Source organism: Labeo rohita, chromosome 13, assembly GCF_022985175.1.
Source record: "Labeo rohita strain BAU-BD-2019 chromosome 13, IGBB_LRoh.1.0, whole genome shotgun sequence".
NCBI lineage: Eukaryota > Metazoa > Chordata > Actinopteri > Cypriniformes > Cyprinidae > Labeo > Labeo rohita.
Window position 1 is genome coordinate 26,185,025 of NC_066881.1, and position 20,048 is coordinate 26,205,072.

The 20,048-nt window shown below is 34.3% G+C and overlaps 1 protein-coding gene across 1 annotated transcript in view; it reads right to left on the reverse strand.

Moving 5' to 3' along the window:
- kcnh5b (potassium voltage-gated channel, subfamily H (eag-related), member 5b) overlaps positions 1-19,289 on the reverse strand; it is a 50,940-nt gene extending 31,651 nt beyond the window's left edge. The window contains exons 1-7 of the mRNA XM_051125228.1: positions 19,104-19,289; positions 17,796-17,919; positions 16,924-17,030; positions 15,857-15,985; positions 14,264-14,382; positions 11,307-11,699; positions 3,213-3,642 (exon numbers count right to left, since the gene is read on the reverse strand). Coding sequence (XP_050981185.1) covers positions 3,213-3,642; positions 11,307-11,699; positions 14,264-14,382; positions 15,857-15,985; positions 16,924-17,030; positions 17,796-17,919; positions 19,104-19,176 — 1,375 coding nt within the window. The 5' untranslated portion in view covers positions 19,177-19,289. The remainder of the gene's footprint in view (positions 1-3,212; positions 3,643-11,306; positions 11,700-14,263; positions 14,383-15,856; positions 15,986-16,923; positions 17,031-17,795; positions 17,920-19,103) is intronic.
- Positions 19,290-20,048: the final 759 nt, after the last annotated feature.

Below are 20,048 nucleotides of genomic sequence, written 5' to 3' on the forward strand. Positions count from 1 at the left end.
TTACAAGAAGGCAGGAGGAAGCAGAGGTTGGAGGCGAGTCATATCTGAGTGAACTAAAACAGGTAATAATGCAAAGTCTCTTACGCAATCTCTTATGCTCACCATTTATTTGATCATTGAAACCCTATTGTAATTGTTAGAATGGCCAAGGATCAGCAATCTCCACGTAGAACTGATCGGGCAGACCAAACTATAAGTCATAGAGACTTGAAAATGGAGGCATGGTAGTATTCACACGGTCTATAACGTCACCAAGGCGCACCCCAATCGGGCTGACGGGGACACTACAGTAATCAAAAGTATGAAATCGCTCATAACTCTTAAATGGTTCATGGCACTGCTCTACTGTCTTTTTGAAAAACCTACTTTTGCTAACTAGTCCTAGGTTTTTCGCCTGATCAGAACCAAACCAGTGCAGGAATATTTTCTAGAGAATGAATATCAGTAATTATCCAAAAAGTCAAAAGGGACACCAAAACATTGGAAAGAGGCAGGGCTGTTTTAACTAAAATGGCTGTAACTTTTGAACAGAATGAGATATCTTTGCCAAACTCACAATGTGTATGCAAGAACCAAATCTGAGGTCACGTGAAAAAAAATCACAGAGCTCAGCCACTTGGTGGCGCTATAAAAACATAAAAACGGCCATAAACGACCGTTTGTCCTATCGACTTGAAAGTCAGTACACCTGGTCTTGGTCCACAATGAGGATATTTGCATATCTCTATTAAACAAGCTTAACTGAGGTCAATTGGAATGAAACTTGGTGGGCCTGTTTGCCTCACAGCCCTAAAGGTCTGTGAAAAATTTGAAAGAAATCGGCCATTGGGGGCCAACATTGCATTGCATCAATCAAACTGTTCGTTAAATGATTGAGAAAATGTTAAAAAAAAAAAAACTACTTTTGCAAACTAGTCCTAGGTTTTTGCTTAATCTAAAAAAAAAAAACTACTGCAATGCAATTCTCTTGACTCTCTAGGTCAGTAATTATCAAAACTATGTTGAAACTTACCCTTTGGGAAGCTGTAGCGGGGTTGTTTATAAAAAGGGACCTGTGCAAAAATGCCCAAAAGCCCATAAAGCCTAAATTAAATTTTTAACCTCACAAAACTTGGTGAACACATGCAACAGGTGATTCTAAAGAAGCATGTAAAGTTTTATGGGAATTGGACCACAGTTGGTGCTATAACAGTCATAAACGTTAAAAATATTAATATTTCAATAGTAAATTACTAAATGTTTTTTTAAAATCACTGATTTAGGTGGTTAAAGGCTTGCTAAACAATATATAATGTCTTTTTTTATATGTGCTTAAATGCCTTAACACACTTGAACCCCGGTAATCGCAGCTTGCAGATGTATTTATTATTATTATTATTATACCAATTTTGATCACTTGAAGACTTTGAACTTTTGATCACTTTAATGCATTGTTGCTGAATAAAAGCAAAAATTTCTTAAGCAAAAAAATAAAAAATAAAAATTCGAACTGACCCTAAACTTTTGAACTGTAATGTAATAAATAACTAACTGTGTGGTGTTGTTTTGAAATGAGGAGGTCATTTCAAAGTCCTCAATTTTTTTTTTTTTTTTTTTGTAATCAAATGTACATTCATGTATTTATTCCAAAATAATAAGGCAGTAACAATTTAAACCAGGGGTCAACAAACTTGTTCCTGGAGGGCCGGTGTCCTTGATTAGCTGGTTCAGGTGTGTTTGGTTAGGGTTGGAGCTAAACTCTGCAGGGACACCGGCCCTCCAGGACCGGGTCTGGTGACCCCTGATTTAAACAATATATTTTATTTGTGAACTTATGTTATTCTTTTTAATAGTTAACTTTTAACTATTTTTTAATTTTTCGGATCTTCAGCCATCAAAACTCTATAAAAATTCTGATGATTTGAAAATTTTTGAAATTTTATTTTGATGTAACAAAGTGGTTATACCTAAGTGTGAGTTGTTTACTTACTTTTTAAATTAGTCTTCTCATTAAAGGCATTATATTGTTCATTCAGAACATTCGTGAACAAAGAACGTACACAAACACAAAAGGCGGGATTTATCACATGAACCAATCACAGCCCAACATAACCATTCATATCCAATCATATGTGACCCTGGACCACAAAACCTAAAGTCTTAAGTCGCTGGGGTTTATTTGTAGTAATAGCTAAAAAAACATTGTATGGGTCAAAATTATTGATTTTTCTTTTATGGCAAAAATCATTAGGAAATTAAGTAAAGATCATGTTCCATGAAGATATTTTGTAAATTTCCTACTGTAAATGTATGAAAACTTAATTTTTGATTAGTCATATACATTCTTAAGAACATTATTTGAAGAACTTTATAGGCAATTTTCTCAATATTTTGATTTTTTGCACCCTCAGATTCCTGATTTTTAAATAGTTGTAAATCGGCCAAATGTAATTTGTTATCCTAACAAACCATACATCAATGGAAAGCTTATTTATTCAGCTTTCATATGATGTATAAATCTCAGTTTTAAAAAAAATTACCCTTATGACTGGTTTTGTGATCCAGGGTCACATATCACGATGGAGACATTGCCTCCTCGCACGTGACTTTCCCCCATTCATTCTCAATTACCCGTCACCAAACCCACCGCCCGCTCAGGGGAGGCGAGAGAGAGACACGGACTCCCACAGTAACTTGCTGATTCAAATGGCATTTGAACCTGGGTTTTCTTGCACACTAAAGAAATACTATAAACTTAAAAAAGCATCCTTACAAAATTGAGGCCCATGAGAGTCAGTGCAGGTCAGAAGTGGGTTTCTATGTGTTTGTGCGGGTCAGCACTCACACATGTTGGTAATTATCACCAAATCTCTGTTTAGTCTCCAGAGTCTCCTCCTCGCCTCGTTCCTTCATTCCGGCCAGTTATATGTTCCTCTCTCAACCAATCTCTCTCTATTACTGTCTCAGAGTTATTTCTGAAAGAGATGCGCTAGCAGCAAAGCACTGCTGTCTGGACGACAGAGGGGCCAGATGAGATTAGTCTGAGTTATTCTGACAGAGCAGAGTATAAACAGAAAAAAGAGTAAAGAAGGAAGAAAGGAACAGAAAAGAGACCCCGTTTAACCTGGTATTAAGATTGACTTCGGATGATTCGATTTCCCACATGAAAATGACAATGTATCTCCCCTGATCATCTGAAAAAGACAGGTCTAAAAAATAAGACAAGCACTCACATCCGACCATCATCATGGCCACAGAGAAGATCTTCTCTCCGTCTGTAGTTGGCGCGATGTTTCCAAAGCCAATAGTGGTCAGGCTGGTCATGGTGAAGTAGAGTGACGTTATATACAGAGAGTCTTTCCCAGGGCCGCCCTCCCATTGGCCAGTCCCACTGGCATTGTACCGGTATGGGTGTCCAGTGCTGGTGGCTAGTTGGTAAAGCCAGCTTTCAGTCTTGGTAGTGTTGTTTTGTTCATCAATGACCTCGTAATCTCCAATGCTGTACCATATGCAGGCAAGCCAGTGGGCCACCAATCCAAACACACAAACCAGTAACACAAGCACAGCTGCGCCGTACTCCAGATAGTGGTCAAGTTTACGTGCAACGCGACCCAGTCGAAGCAGTCGAACCACCTTAAGAGAACTGAACAAGCTGCTGATGCCCTGAAAAAGAGAAAAATGCATCAGAAAATCTTTCATACACAGATTTGCTCTTTATAATCCCATAATTAAACAATCTTCTACACACCAACATGCAGCACACAGAGGGAAAATCAATTTGACATTTAATCTGTCTGGTTAAATCATTCTTCCACTATCATTTATCACAAAGATGCTTAAACAGACACTGAGTTTTTTAATATTATTTGGCACACGGCATTTTTAATTGAATGCTACATTTTATTCAAATGTTTTCAGTTCACTCTTTACACTCCTAATTGCAGAAAATGAAATTCTGCAAACAGTTCTAAATTTGGAGCAGGTGAGCTGAGCCAAGACGACAGAAAAAAGGTGCGAAAGCGGTTGGACATCAGAATCACTTTGCGGGGAGAACGCTCTGTTCTTACACATGATCCTCCAACATTAAAAGGCCTCTGAAAATTTGATGTCAGGCAGCACTTTAGTCCTCGCACTGCATAAAAACATTGCCATTCGGTCCAGCCTGACCTAGTGTGACCATCTGAAGCATCTCCTGTCCTTTAAAGTGCAAATTCAGTTCCAGAAATGTGGTGAAAGATTAGAGCAACTCTGTGACAACAATGCAGTCTGTTATACTCACTTAAACTGACCAAAAATGTAAAGCTAAACCAAAATATGTAAAGATGTATAACAGAACTTCAAACCTCAGTCATATCCCACGATATACATTAATAAATATATATTATATACAGTGGTATGAGAGAGTTTGGGAACCCCTTGCAGAATCTGTGAAAATGAGAATAATTTAACAAAATAAGAGAGATCATACAAAATGTATGTTATTTTTTTATTTAGTACTGTCCTGAGAGACAAGACAAAAAAAAATTGCTGAAATTATCAAAATGACTTTGGTTCTTAATACTGTGTGTGCTTACCTGGATGATCTACGACTGTTTATTTTTTGTTTTGTAATGGTTGTTCATGAGTCCCTTGTTTGTTCTTAACAATTAAACTGAGATTGTTCTTTAGAAAAATCCTCCAGATCCTGCAGATTATTCAGTTTTCCAGCATCTTTTGTATATTTGAACTCTTTCCAGCAGTGACCGTATGATTTTCACACTGAGGACAACTGAGGGACTCAAACACAACTTTTAAAATTTTTTTTTTTTTTTTTTTTTTTTTTTAAGTTCCTTCTTCAGAAGGAAAAACAATGCATTAAGAGCTGGGGGTGAAAACTTTTGAACAGTATGAAGATTTTTCTTATTTTGTTGAAATATCTTCTTTTTTAATTTAGTATTGCCCTTCAGAAGCTACAGAATATGTTTTCCTGTAAAACAAATTAAGTACAATTTACCTTGATCTTCAAATTCAAAATGTTGTAAGTTGTAAAATAGGACAGTACTAAAAAAAAAATAACATGCATTTTGTATGATCTCTCTTATTTTGTTACAATTATTCACATTTTCACATATTCTGCAAGGGGTTTCCAAACTTTTGCATAACCACTGTAGCTTGTTACCTTTAGATATTAGACACATTAATTGACATTTGATTGTTAGGCACAGAGTGCAAAAAAAAAAAAAAAAAAAAAAACATAAATAAATTAAACAAAAAATTAAGAAACAACTTTAAACGTAATAATATTATCAAATGTATGCATGTATGAATATATTCAAAACAATCCCACAGCTTATAAAGTCATCATAAACATTTTTTATGTGCACCCCAAATGTTGGTATTAATATTTGAATAATGGAGCTATTGAAGCTGCTTCTTATGTTTATTTCTCTGATGCTGGCGTGCGTAGACACAGATGGTCTTCATGAGAATAAACAGACGATTACATAATGTTTACAGCAAAATTACAAATATAAAATTCTCTTTTATGTGATAAAACATTCACATGAGAGTAAACATGATGAGTTTGTGCTATGGGATTTTACTGAAAGCTTGTACTGAAGCTTGTACTGTATTTTGAGGTGTTTATAAGAGCTGTTTATCAGAGACAACATGCAATACTGCATTCAGTTCAGACACACAACTAAGTTCTGTCATCAAAGAAAGTGGAGAAGAGTAGACTTGAACTAGTAAACACGCACAAAGCAGCTGTGAGGGATTTTGACTTTGTTTAGAATCACATTACCACATATGACATGCAGACAAAAATATATTTACTGTGGCAATGACTTAGGAATTTGCTGCCACAAATTAAGAATTCGTTCCCTCATTTTTGATTCCATTCCCTTGTTTTTGTTTAATCATGGCCATTGTATAAATTTGTTCCTTTGTATTGATTTCATTAAAAGGAGGGAATGAATTAGTACAATGTGGTCATGATTAATCTTTTTTTTAATTAATTTTATTTATTCATCACAGAAAGCTGCCAGTATTTTTTTCTTCTTTTGTTTTTAGCTGCCTCAAGTCTTTGTGGTTGTGACAATAATTCAGATTCACTCAAGACTGCCTATATTTGCATATTAATACCTATTTATTATAATAAAAATATCCTACATACTGTAAAATAATCTAAAGTGACAGTAGTAAAAATAGTAGCTTGTTTAAGAGTCAGTGGACGGAAAACCGATGTGTTAAAGGAAAACTTTTCTTAATGTAATCTTTACGTCCAATTGCATCATTTAGTTAATTCAATCAATATCCTTTTAACAGAATTGTAATCTTAATGTAATGTCTTAAATTTTAATGTACAACGATTAGGGCTGTCAAATGATTAATCGCAATTAATCGCATACAAAATAAAAGTTTGAGTTTGCCTAATATATGTGTGTGTACTGCGTGTAATTATTATATATATATATATATATATATATATAAATAAATACACACAAATGAATGTATATATTTAAGAGAAATATGTTTATTTATGTACAAAATATTTGTATTTATATATAATATAAATTCTATAAAAATTATAATAAATACATATACTTGTAAATATTTCTTAAATATATACATGAATATGCTTGTATTTATATATACATAATAATTACACACACACACATATATATATTAGGCAGCTCAGACTTTTATTTAGTATGCGATTAATCGCGATTAATCATTTGCCAGCCCTAACAACAATATAATTATTCACACAATCTTAAAATATTGGGTTTTGGAGAGTTATTTATCTAATGGTTGCAGAAGAAGATAATGGTTAATATTCCAGCTGAGCTGATGCACCACCACTTTCTTAGCTATAAATGAAAGCATAATGATAAATGAAGAGGACAGTCATGCATATTTATAAGAAAGAGTCAAGATCATCAATCACCCATGGTGGTTTGGATGTAACATCACACCCTTAATGGTTAAAAGTGTCTTTTAAAAATCCATTCGCTGTAGTCGACAAGATGCATCAGAGGGTTAATTAAGATAATTATGTTAATTCCATTTTTGAAACAGGAAACCTTGATTAAGTGGACTTGAGAAAGAAAAATAAAATACTCCAAAGTGTACAGTATTAAATCTTGTCATGCTTGACTAACATTAATCCTCCAGCTCCTGAAATACAATAGATGCATCTGGGACAGTCAAATTTATCTGAGGCAGATCCAATCTATAGTTACTGCTCTCTTAGAGCAAGAGCACCTCCACCGGGACAGTAGATTACAAGAGTCACACTAAGGCATCTGGGATCCCTCTTACATCATGACATAAAGGCTTTCTCTGAGGGTTTCTGCTACAGTGAGCAGCTCTCTGAGGTAAAACTTGTACATTAAACTTACATCATGAATAAAGTGAGTTGTGAGCTTTTAAGACCACACACAAACTAAAAAGAGCCATTAACACTTATGCATTGTGCATGATGAAAGACAATGACAGCATGCATTATTTAAAAAAAAATGTAATTAACTGAGGGATTTTTTTGACAGTTTTTTAACCTTCTGGGTTTGAAATCACCACAAACATGGTGAATTTTCAAGTAAATTTTTGATGCAGAGCACAAATGCAGTGCAATTATTTTTTGAGCATTAAATTACAAATATTATGACCTGTATGTGTATGTGGATTGTACTATGAGCTTACAAAACAGTTTATATTTTGTGCATTTTATTGCATGCAATTTTACTGAGAGCTGCACTGCTGAAAGCTTTTGATACTGTTCATAATTAGCAAATTTGTAAAATGTTTTTTTTTTCTTTTTACACATTTAACTAAATAAAACATTTTAAAAAAGAAAATACTATTTGTACACCTCAAAATAGGTGAAATAAAATTAACCACGGTGGGTCATTCCATGTCAACTCGACCATATGTCCATGGCACAAATTTTTGATTTTGCTAATATTTATTCCTAAGAAAGACTGACATGTATAGTGATGAAAACCAAAATATTAAATGTCATTGATGAATATTTACCGAGTAATCTACTAATTTGTAGAGGGGGGTCAAAAGTGGCAATTTTCACCTGAGATTCAGAGTCAAATTACAGGGGGGTAAAAATTACTAGAGAACGATGGCAGCATCATAAGGTTATTTTTACACAGAAATTGGTAGTTATATTAGTCAAATCTGTTGGCTTTAACAATCTGTGCTGCAGTTGTTTTGATAAGGGGAAACAAGATACAATTCTAATTTCAACAGTATTTCTGCTTTTGACATTGTTCTTTAAATAAAATCAGCTGTGAAATAACTAAAACAAATAAATAAAGTATCAGCTGTATACAAAGTGACCAACATTTGGTTTTTGACCACTGAAAATGGACAATATTCAACAATCTGGAAATGGAGCCTCATTGAAATCCCCATATCTCTGGGACTGAACAATGCAGGGCCTTGAAAATTAAGATTCCAGAAGAAAAGTTTCTTAACAACTAGAATCTAAAATCATATTGCGACATCTTTAATACTCTTGAGTTAAAGCACGCAAACTTTGGAAAAAGTATGTTAATGGCACTCAGACAGGTATGGTCAATGCAGCACTCTCGACAAAAGGAAACGAGATACATCTCTAGTTTCAACATTATTTGTTCTTCAGACATTCCTCTCTAAAAGAACTGACCCACATTTTTTGACTACTGAAAATGTATACGTTTTAACAATTTATTTACTGAAATTCCAATATCTCTGGAACTGAATCTCATAGGGCATTAAAAAAGAAGGCGGGAAAAGGGAAGTTTATATCTAAAAGGGCATTAAGATATCTTTAATACTTATTGAGTTACAGGCATGCAAACATTGGAGAAAAACTTGAAAAAGTGTCATTTCCCCATTTTTGAATGGTCACCATTGGCACATAATCCAACAAAGATTGCTAAAGTCAACAGATTTTACTAATAGATTTAGCAATCTCTGTGTAAAAATAACATTATGATGCTGCCATCTTTCTGAAGTAATTTTTACCCCCCCTGTAACTTGACTCTGAATCTCTGGTGAAAATTGCCATTTCAACCACCCTCTACAAAATAGTGGATTACTCAGTAAATTATCATCCTTTACATTTTATATTTTGGCTTTTATCACTATACATGTTTATCTTTCTTCAGAACAAATGTTAGCAAAATCAAAAATTTGAGCCAGGGAAGTTTTTGTAATTTGGTTAATTTGACACAGAATGACCTCTTATAGAGCAAATATATATACAGCAATATAATATAAAGCATATTTATCTTGCTTTGAAGATGTTCAGACATTTTTACTTGAAAATATGATTTAAAAAAAGCTGTACGTGTACTTTTCATAAAATAAATTCCAGAAGAGGCAAGGAGCTAAAAATAGAAGGAAATATGAATGAAAGCATGCTAGCGTTCAATGAAACCGTGTTTACAGGTGTGTATCTGGGGCTCAGCTCACTGCCACTGACTTCCTGAGTGAAATAGAAAAGATGATCCAAAGTGTGTGCACTAATCAATATCTATCCTAAAGCACATAACCTGGAAAGACTCCAAGAATATATAACATGAACCAGGAGAGGATGCAAAGGACAATATGACTTTGTAAACGGTTCAGTTTACAAATCATCACACATGATTGGCTGAGTATTTGGCCAATCAATACAGTGGGATTTTTTTTTTATTAGTATCAGTCTCAAAAGGCACAACCACAGACCACACATAGACAGTTCACTGACTGTCTTGTGAATACAAGACACATGATAAGAGCTGCAGCGATACTACAATTTCTGAGAGTCGGAGTGGAAGTGAATTAGGGTTTTCCAGGTACAGAGTCAATAAAATGAGCACTTCTGGGGAAAAACTAATTTGTTAGAACTAATTTGTTACTGTCATTTTGAGGCCCTTAGTAGTACACAAACTAAAATCCACAAGTTCTGAAAAAATGGACCAGAATTTATGCAGTCAGTCAAAAGCCTGTCTAGGGCTGGGTAAAAAATATTGATTTCTGGATTTTAATCGATTGTTTTTTTAAGAAACAATATCAATTCTTAAATCTCAAGAATCAATTAGTCTAGTCTGTTTTCAGTTAAAGAACAAAACATTGTAACGCACATCCCATCCAATAAATCACAATAAGCTTTGTGCCTTGTTACTTATGATATAAAACAATATCTCAGATTTCAAATTCTGTCCATTTTATTACAGCATTCAAACAATAAATGCCGTTTTGGCACTGTTTAATGTGGAGTGACAGATCGCTGTAGCGCTTCAGTTCAAGAGAAGCGGCAACGTGAAGCGCACATGAACCGATCGTTTCCATCAGTTTCAGCACGAAATAAACATGAATAAACATCCGAAGGTATGGTAAAAGAAAGAGTACAAGTCTCATGTAATCACACAATCCGTGTTTCAACCGTGCAAAGACGTCAAAATAACAGCTTGTAAACAATCACGTCACATTTACCTTAGAAAAAACATATTCGGTGACCAAAAACTTGTTAGTCAGCTAGAAATATGAACTCTAGAGAGGAGCATTTTACTAAATATATGCACCATACAACATATTTATTATAATTTTTTTTTTTTTACTGTTTTTCAGTGTTTAACTTTCAAACAACTAATTTCAAAAACAAATTGGATTAGAAACAACCTATTATTATGAAATTTTGATTTTATTATAAAAACTTCAATGAGTGTAATTTACGCGTTTGTATACAAATCATTTAATAATTATGTAGCTATGGTATCAACTGACTCTTGTGTACATTTTATAGCATTAGTTGAGAGATTTTTTTATTCCTTGAGAAAATTTGGCATATACGGTACCTGAAATATATCCAAAATAATGAAATCGGAAATCAAATCGAATCGCGAGCTTGTGAATCAGTATCTAATGAAAATATGAAATTTGACACTACCTTTTAATGAGGTTCTTTCAGTCAAAATTACATTTTCACAGAGGAATAAATATTTCAGTTCAGCTTTGCTGTTTTTCTGTTCTAGAACTATCAAGCTCTGCAAAATTGAAAGTTAAGTTAAATGAACTTGAACAAGAACACTAAAGCATTATCCTCAAAAGAGTACCTTTGAGGAGCCCTGACATAGGTAATAACTGTTCAATCTTTCATCTTGAGGGGTTGACAGGTTAAAAAAAAAAGAAAAAAAGTCAGGCGTTTGAAGCACTGCTCAGTTTCACTTGAAAAAGCCAACTAGAGCTTCTCTTCTAACAATAAAGTGTCAAGCATTTTTAGAATTTTCAGACCACACATAATGAACCACTACTCTGTGCCCTAATCAGGTTCAAAGCAACAAAACAACAGCTTTGCGGTTTCTCACCTCATCCACGTTTTCGAAAGCGTTGATGATGTCATAGGGCAGACAGGACAGCAGGTCTATTACGAACCAGGTCTTCAGGTAGTTCATCCTGATCAGCTTCGGATCCGAGATCACCTCCCCTCCAGGCCCCACAAATGTGGTGTGGAAATTGAGCACGATGTCCACAAGGAATATGACGTCCACAACGCTGTCCAGAACCAGCCAGGTGACATTATTCTGTTTGGTCTTGAAGGAGACGTTGTAAGGAACCATGATGGCGGTGTAGAAGGTTAGGATGAGGATGACCCAGTCCCAGGTGGTCTTAAAGGTGCAGTAGTGTAAGATGATGTGAGGTGGGGTCTTAGGGGCTTCTTGCTTATACTGCGGAAGAATGTCAGAGCCGAGTTGAAGCACCTAAAATGAATGAGACAAAAAAAGATAGAAGGATCTGAGACAAATTGCACATTTTTTGACATTAATAATTTAGTTATTTTTTATAACATTTGTTTAATATAATTTATACATATTTCATAACTAAACTAAATTGACTGCCTTACTTTTTTTCATTTCCAGTACTTTTGACATTGCTAATGAGATTATCTTACAATCTTAAAAATGAAATGAAATATAGAGGGCCCTCCGGAAAGTGAGTTTGTTTTAAATATTAATTCTAGCTCTGGATAATTTCCGCTCTTCCCTGGACAGTACACTGTTTGTTGTATACTATGCAAATTTGTATAAACAGAACATGAGGTTTACTGTTTACTGAGATGTAACAGAATTTCCCTCCCAGAGAAAGTGAAGATCAGAAGATGATGGAGGGCAAAAGATTGCTTGACATCATTTATCGATCGGCGCTATTTTTAAACTGTTGGTTGTAAAAATATGTCTAATGGAGATGCAAGGAAAGAAGACTGGCTACATATTGTCTGTTACATTTCGAATGTTAAAAATTATGTTAGTGTAAATCAAGAGAAGACCTTTAATCTTATATCTAAGAAAAAATAAGTTTACAAAAAATATTTTAAAAAAGTAACATTTACAAAAAGAAAAAAAGAGCAAAAAGGCAAAATTCAAGATCACATTAATGCACACTGTGCAATGGAGGTGAATTTTCAGCATAAATGTGCAGCATATAATTTTTTTGAAATATTCATTCTTCTGTTAAATTATTATTTGAGCTGTAAAGTTGTTCTCATCATTTTTACAGTCGTTTATGGTTATAGACATTTTAATACAGTTGAAGTCAAAAGTTTACATACACCTTGCAGAATCTGCAAAATGTTAATTATTTTACCATAATAAAAAATGAATGAAAAGTTATTTTTTTATGTAGTACCGACCTGAATAAGATATTTCACATAAAAGATGTTTACATATAGTCTACAAGATAAAAGAATAGCTGAATTTATACAAATGAACTAGTTCAAAAGTTTACATACGCTTTCTTATTACTGTGTTGTTACCTGAATGGTCCAAAGCTGTTTTCTTTTTTTTTTTGTATTGATAGTTGTTCATGAGTCCCTTGTTTGTCCTCCTTCAGGTCCCACATATTAATTGGTTTTTCAGCATTTTTGTGTATTTGAACCTTTTCCAACAATGACTGTATGATTTTGAGATCCATCTTTTCACACTGAGAACAACTGAGGGACTCATATGCAACTATAACAGAAGGTTCAAATGCTCACTGATGCTTCAGAATAAAAAATGATGCAGTAAGAGTCAGGGGTGTAAACTTTTGAACAGAATGTAGATGTGTACATTTTTCTTATTTTGCCTAATTTTCTTTCATTTAGTACTGCCTTTCAGAAGCTACAGAAGATACTTGTTTCCCAGAAGACAAAATAAGTTAAATTTACCCTGATCTTCAAATTCAAAAAGTTTTCACCCCCGGCTGATGCATAGTTAATTAATGCATCGTTTTTCCTTCTGAAGCATCAGTGAGCGTTTGAAGCTTCTGTAATAGTTGGATATGAGCCCTCAGTTGCCCTCAGTGAAAAGATGGATCTCAAAATCATACAGTCATTGTTGGAAAGGGTTCAAATACACAAAAATGCTGAAAAACCAAAGAATTTGTGGGACCTGAAATCGAAGTTGTGGATCATTCAGGTAACAACATAACATTAAGAAGTGTATGTAAACTTTTGAACGTGGTCATTTTTATAAATTCAACTATTATTTTCTCTTGTGGACTATATGTAAGCGTCTTTTGTGTGAAATATCTTACTCCGGTCAGTACTAATTAAAGCATAACATGCATTTTGTATGATCCCTCTTATTTTGGTAAAACACTTATTTAACACAATATTTTACAGATTCTGCAAGGTGAATGTAAACTTTTGACTTCAACTGTAACTAAAATCACACTAATACATTTAATCTTTACGTCTTGTGGTAATATTTTTGAAACTATAAGTATTTTAAAGTTTACATTAATCTCCATTGTAGCACCTCTTTGTAATCCAGATTTTTTTAAGCAGAGAAAAGTCTAAATTTATATTTGTTACTCAACATTATGTCACAAGTGCTGACGATTAATTTAATGTAAAATGAACCCAGAAATTGAATGCTTCCCTCATTAAAAAAAAAAAAGTGCCTAAGCTTTAGACACAATAGAGTATGTGAGGATTCTTCCTTACTGACACACAAAAATAACATTCACTCCTCTTTAACACGATCACACAACAGTGACGGAGCAATAAACAACAGATGAGAAAAGCAGAAAAGTGAACAGGGGTTATGGGACGCACACATACACTCTTCATCAGTGTTAATTATTAATAGCAGCTTCTGGCAGCCCACTGTAGACTTCTGCTGTCCAACAGACACATGTGAGATTGCGTTACAGCAGCGTCCTGTGTGTGTGTATGTGATTCTATTACAAGTTTGTCCTCCGTGAGATGAAGTTTTGAATAACCTTGTACTGCGCAGTCAAGGATGTAAGCAAATGCTGCCCGTGTGTGTGTGTGTGTTCTCACCTCTGCGAGTCTGGAGTGTTTGTGCGAAGTGATGTCGGTTCTGCTCACGGGCGTGAGTTGCTGAATGGTGCTTTTGCTGTTCGTTAACGCTCGAGTCAAACGTGCAAACTTGGTCCAACCTACAAGATACAAATACTGAGTTTTATAACAAGTTCTACACAGCTGAATGTTGTAATACACATAATGTGCACAATATTTTGCTTTAATAAAAGTTCTGCACAACTGAACTTAAATGAAACTCACCAAGGTTGCATTTATGTGATCATAAAATATAGTAAAAATAGAAATACTGTGAAATATTAATCAAATTTAAAATAACACTTTTCTATTTTAACATATTTTAAAATATAATTTATTCCTGTGATGGCAAAGCTGAATTTTCAGCATCATTTCTCCAGTCTTTAGTGTCACATGAACCATCAGAAATGATTCTGAAGTTGATTTGTTTATTATTAATGTTGTTAATATTTTTTGTGTAAACAGTGACATTTTTTAAAGAATGTTCAAAAGAGCAGCATGTATTGCAAAGAAAATTTACGTAACACTGTAAACGTCTTTACTGTCATCGTTTATCAATTTAATGCATCCTTGCTGAATAAAAGTATTAACCCCCCTTACTGACCTTTTCGAACAGTATATGCACATAACAAAGACATTGATCCAAAGCATAAGTCCTTTGTGGCTTAGATATGACTCAGCAAAGTGGTTTATGTTGAGTAAAAGTGGAACAAATGTTTGCTGTCACTGCTGCAATGATCTTGTAGTGAAATATAACTGCTGGAAGACTGTCTGGAGCTGTTTCAAATCTCTCTCTCTCTCTTTCTTTTTACTTACTGTGTGTGTAATGCTCATCTCACAAACACTGGTCAATCTCATGCAAAGATGTTACCATCACATTTCAACTCAAAATCATTTAGCATAATAACAAATGTGACATTTTCTCTCAAAATTCTCATTATTGTAATATAATTCCCCTTTATTCTAAAATAGTGATTCTTATAACTATAAAGAAAAGAAGAATGCAGTTAATTGTCATCAAAACAGTGTCGTAACTGAATAAAAAAAACACAAGGGTTCTAAAAACAGGCTGCCCTTGTTTCTATTTCTTCTTTTTGATTTAGGGATGAAATATGACCTGGACCTTGTTTAAAACAGGTTTTGTGAAATTCACCCACGCACACCAAAGCAGAACGTCTATGCCAGCACTATTGGGACTTTTGGAATGAGACTCTATATAACTTATTTCAGCTCAATAAACAAGCTCCCACCAGTAAACACACACACACACACACTCATGAGCTTGAAAATAACACTTGTGTGTGAGTGCCAAAAGGAAAAAGCTGGCAATGCTTGCCAATCATAAACAAATATTTATTTATATGACATAAGCACATTAGAGGAAGTGTTTATCTGTCAGAACAAACTCGAGCCTAACAAGCCATATTGGCACGTCTGTTACCACATGTTCAATATAAACTGTGACTTTTAGAGAATCTATTTTTAATGTATAACTGACATTACAAGTGGACTGTGTACAGTATATGTATAGCCTATATGTGTGTGTGTGTGTGTGTGTGTGTGTGTGAAACTTACCCCTGGTGCTTTCATCTTCAATAGGCTGTTTAAAGACAGTTATGTCCTTAAATGTACACAGGAACAAAACCACTTTGTCATTTTCATTTCGGATCGGTGCAATCTGCATGTAGAACCACACCGGAGTTCCTGTACGAGGTCACATGTCAAAGTTAGCACCATCATCACATAATTTCTGACAGCAATATTTATTAAAACTAGCTCAAAGCCTTTTTATATTAACTGTTCTAATATACATATATTTACTCTACCAATCAAAAGGTTTTTTTAAAAGATTTGTCATGTTTTTTAAACAAGTCTCTTCTGCTCACCAAGCCTGCATTTACTTGATGCAAAGTACAACAAAACAGCAGCATTTTTAAATATTTTTACTATTTAAAATAACTGCTTTCTATTTTAATAGATTTTAAAATGTAATCTATTCCTGTGATTTCAAAGCTAATTTTTTTGCATCATTACACCAGTCACATGATCCTTAATAATAATAATAATAATAATAATGTTTCTTGAACAGCAAATCAGCAAATTAGAATGATTTCTGAAGGATCATGTGACACCAAAGTCTCGAGTAATGATGCTGAAAATGTAGCTTTGATCACAGGAATAAATTATATTGTAAAATATATTAAATTAGAAAGCAGTTATTTTAAATAGTAAAAATATTTCACAATATTACTGCGTTTGCTGTATTATGGATCAAACAAATGCAGGCTTGGTGAGCAGAACAAAATTCTTTAACTGTAAAAAAATATATAATAATAATAATGTTATATTAATATATATGTATATATATATAAGTGTGTGTGTATATATATATATATATATATATATATATATATTATGGGATGAATTAATGGGTATGAACTACATTTTAAAATATATTAAAACAAAAAATAATTCTTATAAATTGCAACAATATTTACAATATTGTTATTTTATTTATTAAATAGATGTGGGCTTGATCACAACATTTAAAAAAATCTTTTTTTTTTTTTAATCTAAAGAAATTATTTCAAACTTTTGACTGATAATTTACATGGCAGTTTAATACATCAAGTCTCACTTACTGTTCTTTCTGTACAGCAGCACTTCAAAGCAGTTGGACTCATAGTTGTCAAAGGCCTGTCTCACCTTTTCTATGGTCTTCTTGTCTGTCAGCTCCCCATACATAAAACTACAGAGAGAGATTATTCAGTCAGACGGTAATCTCCTATTTTCAAACCAAATCATTCGGTTTAAGAAGAAACGGTCGGTATGGTTTTCAAGGAATTATCCCTCCCATCAATCCTTTGATTGGGATTTATGTAGATTCTAATGAATTCAGGAAGTCAAACGAGCAAGTAAAAAGCTCAGAAGATCTTTAATATTCAGTCATACGTTATAACAAAGATTAAAAGATTACAGAGATTTTATGAAATTCATATGCAATTTATACCTGAAGCACAGTGAGACCAATTATGCCATCTTAGCCTGTTTGTTTCTGTAGCAGTCACACATAAAAGCTTATTAATGACAAAAAAAATTGTCCACTGTAAACATGACAAAAAGAGATGCTTTAAAGTGTGATATGGAGTCTCTAAGACCTGAAAGACAGTATATCATCTGTGGCTCAGCACTTTATGAGAGCCACTTATTGAAATTAGATTTTATTTGCAACTGCAATGCCAGATCATGCCTTGGCCAAAAAGATAATTTACCTGTTGAAACTTCAATTCCAAGCTCCTTATATCGTATACATCAGTTACACTACTTTAGGCATAGCCAAAGTGATGTAACACCATCATCACTTCTTGGATTTGTAGAAATGATTCCACATGGATGTGCAACAAATAATTTAAAGCTTCAATCTTAAACTGTTTTATTGTTTTATTCAACACCCCCTTAAGATACTGTAAAACCAGAGATACCAATAGAGCATGTTGCATGTATAGCCACTCACCTGCATGTGCTGCTTTTCTGCATGACCTCTGCTCTGTGGTATCCAGACAGCTTACAGAAGCCGTCATTACTATAAACTACAGGCCAGTCCACAATCTGCGCGTTCCCCAGCAAGAAACTTGTCTCTGAAGGTTCAGAGAAGATGACAAAGAATAAAAGAGCGAGCGGGAATTAGTGATCTGACACACGCTAATGCATTTTCAGTTTTTGCTTCACAGTAAATTACTGTCACTGATCAACCGTAACATCTGGTGTACTCTATAAAAGGAAGACTTTCTAAAGCTCATAAAACAAAATTGCAAACTTCTGTCCTTCTTACTGGAGAATGTGAATAGGGTTAAAAATGCTTATTAGATTTACATTCTAATTATTTTTTCTCATTTAACAAATATAATGTCTCTTATAATCCTCAGACAAGGGTCGTTTGTAATGCAGTATAAAAACCCCCAGATACAAACAGCATTACTGTAACAGGAAATTAGAGATGATGCTCCCTCTAGTGGTCGCAAACGCAACAATCCGCAAAACCATTAAACGGACTTCATGCCAGTCCTGATGTGCTGCTGGCGCAGAGATGTGGAGCGACATTATATTGAGTGCCTTTTTAATCATCTGAACGAGAAATGTCTAATTATACTAAATTGGATAGGTTATAATTAATAATACACAATGATCTACTCAATTATGGCTCCTTAACGTTTATTTCTCCAATGTCAAAATTCTAGTATTTTGTTACTATTATTAACCTAATAAAGAACTAAAAACCACTTGACTCAAAATAATAACTAGATTTGGAGTTAGATAATTAACAAATAAACATTAGACTAAATAAATACCATCTCTAAAATATAAACTCTGCAGCGCAGTGAGAAATTAACGTTTTATTAGATTACATAAAGTGCATTTGCAATGATGACTGCCTCAGATCTTTATAAATAAATACTAACGAGTAAAGTTTCTTTATTTAACTCGTATTTTAACTTAATCTCTCTTAAAAACGCATTAATAAGTCAAGAACAAATATTATTGTGTAAATAATGCATTTAAAAAGCTCAGCGCAGACAACTGCAGTCTCTAATATAAAGAAAATTATTGACGAAAAACGTTATTAAGTTAAGCATTAAAATTTTCCATCACACCATCCATGTTTCACATCTTAAATGTAATATTAGGAATAACTGTGCAAGACAGTTCCACATTAATTGTGTGTTACAGTATGTATTCAGTATGTAGCTCAACGCAGAGCAATATGGTCACTGTAATGTCAAGTGACCTAACGCATTTCAGAAAGCGTAAGCGTGCTCCTCACCACTCGAGCGTCTGACGATGTTTTCCAGGAAAGTGTTTTGCGGTGCCACCAGCCCTCTCTTTCCCCCGGGCATCGTGCGGCTGTGGGTGTCGCGCTGCTCTCGTCAGGTGGGCACTCTCTGCGCGTGGAGTCTCTGCCGGCGGAACGGGGAGGCTCATGATAACGTCGCGCATTGGCTGCCCGGGAGCTTCTGTGTGCCACCCGCGCGCGCTCTGGGCTCAAAGCTACAAGTCGGTGGGCACGGGGAGCTCCCCGCGCAGGCGCAACTGAGCCGAAGCGCACAGGCAGGCGCTGGGGATCTCCAGCACCGAGCGCGTTAAATGCGCAAGAGCGCACAACAACCCCACTGCACAGAAAAACAAAGATTAGCTCTTAAGCGTTATAATACTTAACATTGCAAAAATATAAAGATATAAAAAGTCGAATTTCTGTAATACTAGCTATAAGCGGAGACGGGAGTAGCTGCTTTCAACCATTAAATCCTCTGTAAATCATCTTAAATGTGTAAGTGAATTATATCATAAATCTAAAATTTCCATTTATTTTTACTATAGTTGTGTGAACACACTATATTCATTCTCTCAGAAAATAAAAAGGTACAAAAGCTGTCACTGGGGCGGTACTTTTTTTTTAAAAAAAGGTACTAATACTACAAATATGTATCTTTAAGGTACTAGTAAAATGCACCGTTTACGGAACAAGGTACAGAGGTGTACCCTTTGAAAGGATAGGCTACCGTCCCAGTGACAGCTTTATTTATTTATTCATTTATTTATTTATTTATTTTTTGATTTTATAAACTAAGTGTCAGCTATAAAATAAAAGCAGATTTTTACCTAAAGTATTGAACTGTGTTCAGGACAACAAAACCCGCCAATTGCTACGCAAAATAAGCCCAATCGCGTTTCGGAGATGGCTCCCTGGATAAAAAAAAAAAAAAAAAAA